Genomic DNA, 12,652 nt, shown 5'->3' on the forward strand with positions numbered 1-12,652 from the left:
TTTCAGAATCTCTGCGCGATTACAACGGACTCTCGGCGGATCTTTACAAGTCCTCGAATTATGACAAGCTCGCGCTGTCGCTCCTGTCGCCGCTGCCGAACGAGCAGGACTTCGCCATCAATGTCTGCACCCTCCTGTCGAACGAGGGCAAGCACACCCTGCGGCTCGACAAGTATCCCCGTCTGGTGAACATCCTCCTGGCGCACGCCGGCGTTTTCGACTCGCCTGGCACGCGACAACTCTTCATCGAGGTGTACTCACGTGTTCGTAACTACTCTATTAATTCCTTCTGGTCGGACGTGCTCGATTCCCAGGATGTGATAGACCTCACGAACGAGAGGACCTTCATGAAAAAGCCACCCAGCAGTCTGCCGACCTTCTCTAGACGGAAGACTCTCGAGAAGGAGAAGCAGAGCAAGCAGGACGTTGCTGCGTTGACGACGGAGAACGAGGAACCGATGCCGCCGATTGACGTCGAAGTGGTGAGAAAATATACATATATTTACATATATAAACTCTCTAAGAAACTTCATCGATCTCTTTTTCTGGTTTTCGAAGTCTCTGAACACCGTTCGTCGTATGAATTACAGGTACCTCCAGATTGCCCACGGCTAGATTCGCTTGTCTTGCACTCGGACGAGAACTTGAAAGACCAGAACCAGAATTCCATCAAATTCGAGGAGGAGGACAAGGATCTGTTTTGCGTCGGTCGAACGTTAGGCACGCAGGATCCGTATGGGCAACGCGTGCTGCAAATCGCGTCGATTCTACGAAACCTCAGCTTCACGCCGGAGAACGCGACGATATTAGGCAGGAACCGGTGTTTCCTGCGATTCGTGCTGCTGTGCGTGAGAGCGAGGTGGAGCAATCTGCATCAGCTCGGCTTCGACATACTAGGGAACATTGCGAACGAAGTTATTTTAAAGGAGGCCGGGGAGAGGATAACAGACGTCGTCTTAACGTGCGTGGCCAAGGGAATCGAGTCCCAGGACAGGTTTATCGTTATATCCTGCCTGGAGGTGCTCAACAAGATCAGCCAGCAAGACAGTAACGAAGAAATTGTTACGTTTGGTCTGGCAGATAATGTTTATGAACTCATCTGCAGGTAAGTGTGTATATAAATATGTCTCTTCGTTTTGGCTGTTGCTTGACAGAAACTGATTAACTGTACAAATTCCCGTTAATTGAAAAATGTAAAATATAGTAGTCAAATGAAAAGTATTGTACTTAATATTTGGGTAAACGTCTTGCGACAGTTTTTCATATAAAGTCACTCGAATCATATGTATAAAAGATATATCATTAAAAACAAAGTTTTGTATCTAAAGTTTTGTGTTTTAATTTGAAACAAGAAAACTGTCGCACAAATAATTATAATATTTAATAATTTCATGAAAACTTACATAATCACGAGTATTTTCAATGCATTGCGTCGTTGTAACGCGAGACTTTTTCGTGTTTGCTTGTAGATTTCTGGCTATGAGTGACGTAGCCCTCTTAGTGTATACTCTGGAATGTCTGTACGCTTTAACGTCACTGGGTGAGAGACCATGCACGAGCGTCGCGCGGGTACGCGGTGCCATTGACACGCTGGTCGCCCTCGTCACCGTGGAGGCGCAGAGTTACGGCCCGAAGGCTTGTATTCTCATGCGAGTGGTCGAGACGGTGTCCACAGCAGCGGCGCAGCAGAACACCACCGGGCAAACCGCTGTCCCCGTCACCCCTACCACACCAGCCACAACGACTGCGTCCGCGTCCACTCCGTCTACGCCGGCTACGATCACTGCAACCCCGGCACCTGCCAGTCCAGCATCTTCTCGACCGACGACTCCCGCCGCGACCTCGACCAAGTCGACAACGCACAGTACGTGATCGAAATCTTTCTTCGCCTTTTGTTAGGAATTGCAGATAGTTCTTTTATTCACCAGCATTTTTGTTTCTTGTTTACGTAGAAGCGGTGGAGACAGCTAATGCGATCCAACAACAAACCGCGCATCAGCAAATCATTCAAGAGAATGAACAGTTCGCTCTAGGTTGGGTAAAAGCGACGTTTGAACTCGCACCCGGTATACGCATCGAACAGGAGGAGTTGTATAAAAAGTACCTCGGTTGCTGCACGAAAATCGGTAGACGAGGCGTGATAGCACCACTGCATTTTCCCAGATGCGTCAGGTGATTATCTCATGAGAGACATAAATCATCGCCGCGATATTTGTTGTGTCACGTAATATACGTATGTTTTTAATACACGCTTTACACTGTTTGCGCAGATCCGTTTTCGGCAATATCGTGGGGCCGAATCCATTGAAGGGCGAAAATACCGGCACCCAGTATTACGAAGGCATCCGTGTACGGGCCACACCCGCGCCGATCACTTATCCGAGCCAAACTACCGCTGCTGTCGCGACTAATACACTCCCGATTCCGGCGGTCAACACTACTCCAGTAAAGGTGCTTCCCGTTCAACAGCGTACAGTCAAGAATATAAGTCCCGCACCCGATAGCACGGCCGCTCCTCAGGTCGATAGTCCCGCCGCGTCGTCCGGGACGCAAACGACCTCCACCCCCGCGTCTCCCATCCTCAAGGCCCAATTGTCCGCACCGCCGAAACCCCCGTCCAACAACACCTCGAGCCAGTCCCAAAATCCAGTGACCAAGGTTGATTCTAAAAGTCAGGTGGGTCCGAATCCTAACTCTCTCTCTATACCATTCTCTATGCCATTCTCGTTTATGACCTTGGTTCTCACTTTCACGTTGTGTTGTAACTTCATAACGCTATTCTTACTATTGGTTTTTCCCCTTTTAACACGAGCTAGAGCTACTTCCTTGTAACATACGGGTGAGAGAGTTCCCTTTGCATGCCTCGTGAATCCTCGACTTGGCTCTGTGATCGCCGAGTACCGTAGACGTATAGATAAGTAGAGTAACTGTAAGAGCAACATTCATTTCAGTTTTTTTTTCTTTGCGAAAGATCTCAGATTATTTGCTGAATCTACTATTATATAAAAATTTTACGTAGGATGAAATACTTTATACTTTCTATTCGCAATCATCGCTGCGGTCTTGGAAAGATATCGGCCAGAATTATTTCCAAGGAATCCATGTATTGTCTGTGATTTACGCTTGTCAAAACGCTTCTTCCGACTACGTAAACAATAGCCACGCTATAATATACGAGATATATCGCAGCATGTGTTCACGTAAACGCTTAAACTATACTTTCCGAAGCTATGATTCGCTGTGGTGGTTGAAATTTGTATGTTGCCTCCTTGTCGATTAGGTATCAGTGTCGCATCCGCATCTGAGCCAAGCGTTGCTAGCGAGCGGCTCCCAAACGCCGCAGCAGCAACAGCAGCAGCCGCAGCCGCAGCAACAGTTACAATGTCTCCAGGTAGTTGCTAAGGAAGACAATCGAAGTGGCACTACGTCGAGTTCCATAATAAAAAGCCTATTGGCTACTAAGGTAACAGTCAGCAGCGACTGCATGCCCAGTGCTGCTGCGACTTGTGTGTCTACCCCTACTGCCTGCGTAACAAACACTACTGCTAGCATCGCATCCAGCATCAGTGCCAACCAGCTAATAACCAGCAACCAGGTATCATTGTTGTATATTAACAAGTATAGTTTTTTTTCTTTTTGGGTTCTTCTCTTTTCGTTCAGAAAGTACCAAATCAAAATTTCGAGAATCTTGTTTTCTTGACGTTTTAATGACGTTATATGAATATGTAATGAGAAAGTTAATCACATATGTGGTAGACAGCGTAATTTGAGTTAATCACATGCGTGCGTAAATTACAATTATCTTGTTAGACTTAAGATAAATTTCAACTTTTTAGCAACTTTATTTATTATCTATTATAGGAATATTACAGAATCTCTCACCGAGATACTTTGTTTCTATTTTTTAGTAAATTTTTTTAGTAAATTATCACGGTATGCTATCTATGCAGAAGTATAATAAATATATGCATTTATGTTTTTTTTTTTTTACTACTACTTGTCAAAATGTCTGCTTATGATGTAGTGTTGGTTGATGTAATCAGACTTTGTTATGTACTTCCTTGTTCTTTTAAAATATGAATTCAAACCAGAGAATATCCTCTCTCCCTCCCTTCTTGGCGAATCTATTACGATATGAAGGAGATATTAGCGATATTTAACAGTGTTATTTTGAAGTTTAAATGAGAGTACTCGTAACATCAAGTACTAACAACAGCATGGTTTTCGATTGATGAATTCGATTGTTCTTTTGACATTTATTCCGTTACAAGTATAATAAAATCGATGAGCGCGCGAGAAGTGATACGATTGCGGGGAAAAACTTGGAAGTATTGATTTATGTTTCCCCGGTTAATATTATCACGAACATTCGCTAGGTTGCCCAACGTCAACAACAACAGAGGTTACTGCAGCAACAGATGACGGGTGTGATGCAGCCCGCTGCACCCGCGGCCACCCCGGCCACGATACTTCCAAAGACTCCCGTCAACGCTAAGCAGAAACCGGCAATCACACCCATTCCTGCCAAAAAGATACAAAGGCTCAACGGGGCCAAGTTTATTGTGACTAATAACTGCGAGAAGGTACGTCGCTTTTACAAGTTCGCAACTTGGCGAGGCTTTGCATGTATGATACCTTGTTGTATATCGAGCATCTCGTATGTTTCAGACTGAAGTAAACGATAACGACAATGCTAACCAAATTATCACGTCCACGACCACGGTGGTGAACTCGACTGAAAATCACATATCTTCCTCACCGGCGAAGGTCTGTCGTCCGCCCTTGACAACAACGGTCAATGTCGCCACTGCTACACCGAACAAGACAAATCAACGCATGACGTGCACTTCCATCGGCGAGGATTCGGATTCCACCAACAACTCTTTGGCGTCCAGCAGCGGTATCGGCGGTAGCAGGGACTGTTCCTTCAGGGTCGAGGAGGAGAACATGCCGACGAGTTTCGAAGGTATCCTACTTAATGGCGCGCCGGCGAGCAACAACACGGACATCGACGCGCAGGAGGACGGCTCGTCCAAGGACTCGTCGAGCGTGGGTTCGAAAGACAAGCCGCTACAGAGCATGATGCTGGTGGACCTGCTCGAGAGAAAGGTCGATAAGGAGCCGATTTTGAACGGCGTGCTCAGTAAGAACTCTATTAACGAGAAAGAGATGGATCTGGTGGAGAATCACATCAAGAAGGTATTAAAAGAATCTCCCACCGAACTGAAGATAAAGCCCGAGGTAGAGAGCGGCAATGTTATACAGAACGAAGTGTCCGAGGATACCCTGATCGAGGCGCCGCGAGGAATCAAGAGATCGGCCAGCGAATCAGACGAGCTGGATATTAAGAAGCCGAAGTATTCCAACGGCACGATGTCCCCCGATCCAGCGGTCGACTCGACCACGGCGGAATCCACGGTATCGAGTATAAAATCCGAGGAGCAGGACGACGACAAGGACAGCGAGAAAGCGACTGTTTCCTCCACCGCGGCGAATCTCTATGCCGCTTTGGCAGCGGACTGCATAGAAGACGAGATGGACTTGGAAGAGCAAGTGAACGTTAATAAGGATACGATAAAGGATGAAGCGTCAGCGATGGCAACAGCACCGATGACAGTGGCAGCGACGGCGAAGGCTACGACGACAGCGACAGCGACGGCGGCAGTAGCTATGGCAGCAACAGCTACGGTACCAATGGCAGCGACAGCAACAGTGGCGGTGGCAACGGCGACTCCAGCTTCCCTTCCTCCTCCTCTTCATGTAAAGACGGAACCAACGTCAATTATCATGAAAGAAGAACCACCGACTATACACATCAAGGAAGAGCCTCACATATTCATCAATCAGATCGCAAGCATCAATCAGGTGTCGCAGCCGCAACCGCAGCAACAGCAGCAACAACTCATAGTGACAACGCCTAGGCAAATAGTCGTGCAGCAGGCGATCCCGACGAGCAACCAAGTAATTATTCCCACCACGACGGTGAAGGGTAGGCCGCCTCCGCCTCAACCGCAGGTGCTTCTACAACAGAGCGCGGGCGGGCAGCTGCAATACGTAGTGTCGGGCGGTGTACCTGGTCAGAACTACGTATTAGCACAGCCACAGACGGCCCTAGTACAGGGACAAGCGCAAACCGTTCTCGTAGCGCAGACGACGCAGCAACAGGGGACTGCTACCAAGACAATTATCATACTGCAACCTCAGGCCGCCGCGCAACCGACCCCGCAGAAGATGGTGGCAGTGACGCCGCAGGGGCAGCAAGTGGTCGTGACGCAGGTTCCTCGTCCGATTTTGCAGAGCCCGGCGCTCGGCAACATCCCGCCGCCCCTCGTACCCACATCCGCCACTATTCCGCAGGCCTCCATTATAGTCAACAGCTCGGTGGCGCAGACCAACTCGAACACGGTGACCGTCACGATCCCGGCGATGGCCCAGCAAACACCGGTATCCACCAGCGTGCCGTCCAGGGTGGTGACGCCTACTCCGGCGTCCACGCCGCCGCCGACTAGGCCCACAACTCCGCATCAAGCGGCGGCTACTCACGGTGTGTCCGCCATCAAACCGTCACCCGTCACTAAGATCGTGAAAACGGTGAGTTCGTCAACCTCCACCGAGCCGGAGTCGAAACCCTCCACAAGCCAGCAGCAACAGCAACACCAGACGCCACAGCCATTGCAGGAGAGCAAAACCATCACGATCAAAATCGATCCTAACGCTTACCTGTGTGAGTGGCGGGGCTGTCTTAGGTACGGTTCAAAGATAAATTTTCGGAATTTACAATTTTATCAATCGATTTCATGGAAGTTATTGAAATATTTTATGTTTATGAGACATTGCGAATTGACGAAAACTATCTCTTAAATAATTTTAGACAATTCAAAACACCGCACGAAGTCTATCTTCACGTTTGCGAAGCCCACTGTCCGACTGGTGGCGAGGAAATACTGTGTCTGTGGGCGAGCTGTGATGCTCTCAAGAGACGCAAGTTCTCGTTAATGACGCATCTCTACGATAGGCACTGCAACGCTGACGTAAGTAATCTTGCATTTCACTCTCGTTGAGCTTTTATTGATCTTGAGGGAAATTATCGGATAGATGCTCGATACCGTGGGTTTTATATTCGCAACTTTTTACCTTCGTAGACAATGTCGATGAGGAGGAAACAATTGACAGCGACGGGTAAAACCGAAGTCTCCACATCTACGCCCCCGACCCCGCATCATCCCGGATATGCACCCAACGCGGCATTCCACGCTATTAAACGGCATGCTCTGGAATTCGTTAATCCTAAGGAGCTAATGGTAAGTTTTCAAGATGTCATTTTGTAATTCCAAAACTTGTTCGAGAATACAGAAGTTAATTCTACTGTTCTGTTCGTTCTCTGTACGCATTTGATATTAACACATTGTACGTCGATTATGTATGCCTATTGTCAAATACTGATAGAATCGAAGGATTTTGAAAAATATTACATGCCAAAAGTATTAATTATCTTTGTTTTATTTTATATTTTTAATATATTTTTATCATTAAACTTTTAATTATTTGTTATTAAATTAAAGGTAAATAAATATTAAACGTTTAGTAAGAGATTTTTTTTATTAAATATCCATAAGGCAAAGAAGTCGCAAACACTTGCTCTTTAAACAGGGAAGGTAGCGTGCAATGTGTTAAAATCATATTTAAATGTCTAGACATAATTTGTAATCAATACAAATGTACTTAATTAGAGATAAAAGATTGGCAAGCTCATAAAATCGAAAGACATTAGGAGTAATATTTTTAGAATAGTTACAATTTAATAAAACACGATTTTATCTTCACTTTTATTTCCAAGTATTTACAAATAAAGGTAAAATCATAGAATTTGAATGAAAGAACATAGTTCAAAACGTATTCTGTATGCGTCGTACGGTCGTAAATCTAGACTAAGGCAAACTTTCTCCCTGCGATAGCAAACCGATAATAAAGATACACAAACTAGATAGATATACAATTTAATAATCTCATAACACACTTGATACACGTAATACACGTCTCGAAATACACATGTTACAATCTTTCTCCCTGCCATGTTGATATTCTGTTGATGTAAAGTCGATTCCCGTAAAAATCACCCGACAGTCTTCGATTCTGCAAATCTTTGACTGGCTAATTTTAACGAAATTTCTTGTTCTCTCTCTTGGCGAAGCAGCAAAGGCCGACCAAGCCCGCTGCAGCCACCTCAAGCTCTTCTTCCCCCAGACCTGGGCAAAATTCTCCACCAGAACAGGTAAAAATGTATTGAGAATTGAAAGGAAAATCACGACGCAGCTACAGCTCCTGTAGCGCTGCCGCTGCTGTCGTCTCTCTGTGCTTTTTTTATTCTCTCTGTTTTTTTGCACACCATGTCATTCTCCCCCGAACCCCTCATTTGTTCTACCCTTCCGTCTTGTTATAGCATGTCTTTTTTAATTTTTGTTTCGACGTTACATTTCGTAGCTAGCATTTTTTTTTAATTTTATTTTTACATGCGTCGAACTTGCAATGCTCATATTAGGAGGGTGTTGGCACAGTGCTCGTTTCAACAGAGCAGCGGAGAGAAGCCGGACTCCCATTTACTAAGTAGATGTTGCTAGAGCCCGTAGGCTTGAATATATATATGTTTGTGTATATGTGTGCGTCCTTGTCGTATAGTTGTAACGTGGTTAAGGTGCAAGAATATGGATTCGTCGCCGTCTATAACGTGACATGTCGAGAATACATGCGCGATTATCCAGGACAGACGAAACTGCAGCTTCGCCGAGAAATTGCAGCGCTTCTTACACATTAACACGACTCCCATAACATTTGTAGAACAACATCATACAATTATTGAAACTACGTACCACATCCATGCATTTTTCACGAGACCCTTTTTTTTCTTAGCATCTGAAAAATCAGTGATTTCATTTTGTTGTCCGTCATCAGTTGTCTTGTGTGTGAAAACGAGCGCGCTTGGACGATCGATTGTCAATGAGTGTGTCTTTATCTTGCAGGATGACAACGAAGGTCCAGTGACCAAAAGTATTCGCCTAACGGCAGCTCTCATTCTTAGAAACCTAGTCATATATTCAACACACGGTAGAAGGTAAGTCACGCTGCTCCCACGTTTTTATTCCATTTTTATTTAATTGCCGCGTCGCAATCTTGGCTCATTCACGAATTATTTTCAGGCATCTTAGAGCGTACGAGCCCCACTTGGCAGGCGTGGCGTTAAGCAATGTCGAATCATCGAGAACAATCGCACAAGTCCTTTATGATATGAACGACCAGAGTAGCAGTAGCCATCATAGGTGACCTCTTGAATCAGGCCTCTAAAAGCTCTTTTAATCTTGCGAGCAGCGATCAACTTACATTATTTCGAATTACACGGGGAGAAAGCGAGTGCATAAGTTTATAGTCACTTGCCGTAGTGATTACATGCATATGGATGACTGTACATGCGTGCGTGCGTCCGTGCCTATGTATGTACGTGCGTGCGTGCGTGATGTGTGCCCATGCAATTTGAAGGACTGGAATTAGAGAAGAATGGTACCGAGGATAAATGTTCCATATATAGAAAAAAAGAGGCCTATAAACTTACTAGGCAAATCATTTTGCCAATTTAGATTATGATATGAACTGTAACTATAGTGAAATATACAATACAAAGACAGTTAGGTCAAATATGGAAAAGTGATAACGAGTTTGCAAGAGAAAAAAAGAGAGTGTGTGCGTGTGCGTGCGTGTGTGATAAAGAGCGAAAAAGAGAGATAGAGAGCGAGTGAATGAGCGAGAAAAAGAATGCGAACGAGCGATCGAGAGAGATGATATTTCAGATTTAATATTAATATTTATTTTCTCAACAAGAAAGGTGGAAAAAGTGTTTTTAGTAAACGTGTACAAAAAGGAACGAAGAAAATACTTTATGGACGTTATAGTTAATTATAATCAATATATTATAATTAATATTGTATTATTCTATTATATTAATTATTATTGTATGTTTTTTTTCGTAAATCACCAAGGACCTAGGATAAAGAAACAAAAACGAAATCTTTTTATGAAATGTATTTGTTAGGAATTTATGTTTTGCTTATAATTGCATATTGCGATTACATGGCTATATATATTATCGTCTCTCTTTGTTTTATTATTAACTAATCTAATCTATCGACAGAAATTAGTAAGATATAACAGTACATGCATCGGCATGCTAGCGAGTTCGTCATTACAGCAGAACATTCATATCACTGCATAAATCTAACGACGTCTAGTTTAGATCAGTTTTAGCTCGATGACTCCTAGCCATTCGACTTTCTGCGATGTGTCAGGATACTTAGAGGACAATTTTTTACGCTCGCTGAGTAATGCGGCATATCGTTAGACAAATTTAGAAAATGACTTTGTCATTAGCGTGACTTCCAATCAAAAGAAATATCTTGCAAAAAGCGATCCCGAAACCAGCAGTATTGACAAATTAACGAGTTACGAATGAGTAAGTAAATTCCCAACGTTCTTTATATCTGGATTTAAATGGCCTAAGATCTTAGATTTTTATATGACGATTGTAATATTGAATTCTTTTTTTCCTTTGATTCTTATATATTTAACTCGAGAATTTTATTACTAATATACTCCGCGACTGCAATTGGAAGTATATTTCTTTTTCATTCTCATGGTAGAACGTAGTTGGCTCTCGGCTGATGCAAACGTATCGTACTTGGAACATCTCAGTTGAACATGATTATAACAAATTTATGCAACAATAGACGAAATTTATTGTAATATCGTGTGAAATGCAATATATAATATTATTACAACGCATAATGACAAAGTTGTCTTTTGACGTAATACTCTAACATCGTTTGCTCTGGAAGATCGTAGATTTCTTTTCATATTACAGAGTGTCCGCGAAAAAAGAAGATACTATTAAAAATACTAATTTTCTCTGAATCGGACGTCAAATAAAAATGATTAAAGGATTTGTCCCCATTATTTGGCTAATGGCTATGTAATTTATGTAAAATGAATCTTTATTTTATTTCGAACGGTTTAAAGCGTTAAAGTGACAAAGTATTTTATGTTCTCGGACGTCACTACTTCGCGAACGGCGTAGATTGCATTTATCATTTATTAAATTGTTTGAGACACCACTACATTGCATGAAAGAGTAAGCTGATCATATTGAAGATATATACATACTTGTACATAATGCCTGTATTTCATTCATGATGTTAAAACCTCTGTGTAAATTTCTTAAGATTGTAAGTTTAATGCGTCTCTAAGAGAAACAAAGTAAATGATTCTTGTATTATAATAGATTGTGACAAGACATAGAAGTTGCAAGAAACGGATTTTTGTAATTATTTAACTGGTTCGGTGAAGAAAACAACTGAGGAACGGTTTCGTCTTATATTACAAAACGGCCGTTTAAGGATAGACATAAAAAAAAATATGATAATGGACCCTGTGCGAGCCTCTATTATGTATTTTATATATAAATATATAAAAACAAGTTTAATAGCTGAACGTTTTTAGGAGGACGAAAATCTTGTGAGAGGCTTTTTATTTTTATTATTTGTAATTATACCTAGTTTACATGTTCACCGTTTCGTACGATCATCGAGATCATAAATAAACATCTGTGTAAAGGAATAAAAGAACGATATAATAAATTACTAAATACGAAGGAGAATATGGGAAAAATATATAGACTGATTATTTGAGTTGTTCTTTCTCTCCGTCGTATCGCGTGGATGCGTAAGCCGCAGGAAAAATTTATCGAAAGGAAAAGGCAGAAGAAAATCAACGCAAATCTTATTCGTCTACAATCATCTACCCGTACGTATAGTAGCCACTTAAATATAACAATTATTATTCATTTATTTATCACTCTGCTTTTTATTATTTTCAAAATCCTATAATTAGAACATATTTTAACAGAGATAAATTTAATTGGAAATTGTAGAAAATATAAAGTTTATTGCAATGTCAGCGGAGTATACAAAGACTTAAGAATATATATATTTGTACTTATAAACACACACTTACCAATATATTTTGCGAGTTAAAACATTTTCATATATATATATATATATAAATAGTATTCTCTTCTTCGAAGGAATCTTATTCAATACGTGTCCATGGCATTATCTTTTCTATTTATTTTAAAAGATTTGTTTTTTAGCATGACTAATTTTGCTCCAAATTTCTCGCACTGTTCTTGACTTACAGAAATTCAAATTTTTTTTAAATCTGTCATGAAGTCATGTTGATTAAAGCTCCTAAATCAATTACAATTGCGCGTTTTATAGATATATCTTTTTCAACGTAAAACCGCAAGAATTAAGGCATGCGATTTCTCGCTTCTGACGTCACCAAACGAGGACAGAAGCGGCGAGTAGGCAGGAAGCTTAAACTGCTAGTATTATCGACTTTTTTGTTCTCTTTTTTTCTCCTCAATTTTCTATTATATATATGTATATATTCGATATGTTTACATTTTTTTCTTTAATATAAGCCCTGAGTTTTTAAATTATTCTCGATTAATTCTTGGTGATAGAAATTCAATTAAAAGGAAATTAAACTAAGTATAATTTGTACAATTTGATTGTCTTATATATATACTTAATTCGAGATATTTGGTAAT

General features: G+C 42.0%; 1 protein-coding gene across 3 annotated transcripts; it reads left to right on the top strand.

The window, feature by feature from the left end:
- The first annotated feature begins 246 nt into the window (after window positions 1-246).
- On the top strand, window positions 247-11,713 carry LOC112464658 (AT-rich interactive domain-containing protein 2-like). 3 transcript variants are annotated; one of them, XM_025031793.1, is made up of 13 exons: window positions 247-482; window positions 591-1,105; window positions 1,470-1,864; window positions 1,953-2,172; window positions 2,271-2,676; window positions 3,281-3,463; window positions 4,377-4,583; window positions 4,669-6,746; window positions 6,872-7,031; window positions 7,143-7,301; window positions 8,192-8,272; window positions 9,018-9,109; window positions 9,195-11,713. In XM_025031793.1, exons 1-13 carry the CDS (start codon window positions 348-350, stop codon window positions 9,316-9,318), a joined length of 4,755 nt encoding a protein of 1,584 aa, XP_024887561.1. In that variant the 5' UTR covers window positions 247-347; the 3' UTR covers window positions 9,319-11,713. The 3 variants fall into 3 exon arrangements, with proteins under 3 accessions (XP_024887561.1, XP_024887562.1, XP_024887564.1); XM_025031794.1 differs by having other exon boundaries at window positions 2,271-2,451; window positions 3,281-3,595; XM_025031796.1 differs by lacking the exon at window positions 3,281-3,463 and having other exon boundaries at window positions 2,271-2,451.
- Window positions 11,714-12,652: the final 939 nt, after the last annotated feature.

The sequence above is a fragment of the Temnothorax curvispinosus genome, unplaced genomic scaffold (assembly GCF_003070985.1).
Source record: "Temnothorax curvispinosus isolate PA1 unplaced genomic scaffold, ASM307098v1 QBEX01014408.1, whole genome shotgun sequence".
NCBI classification, from domain to species: domain Eukaryota; kingdom Metazoa; phylum Arthropoda; class Insecta; order Hymenoptera; family Formicidae; genus Temnothorax; species Temnothorax curvispinosus.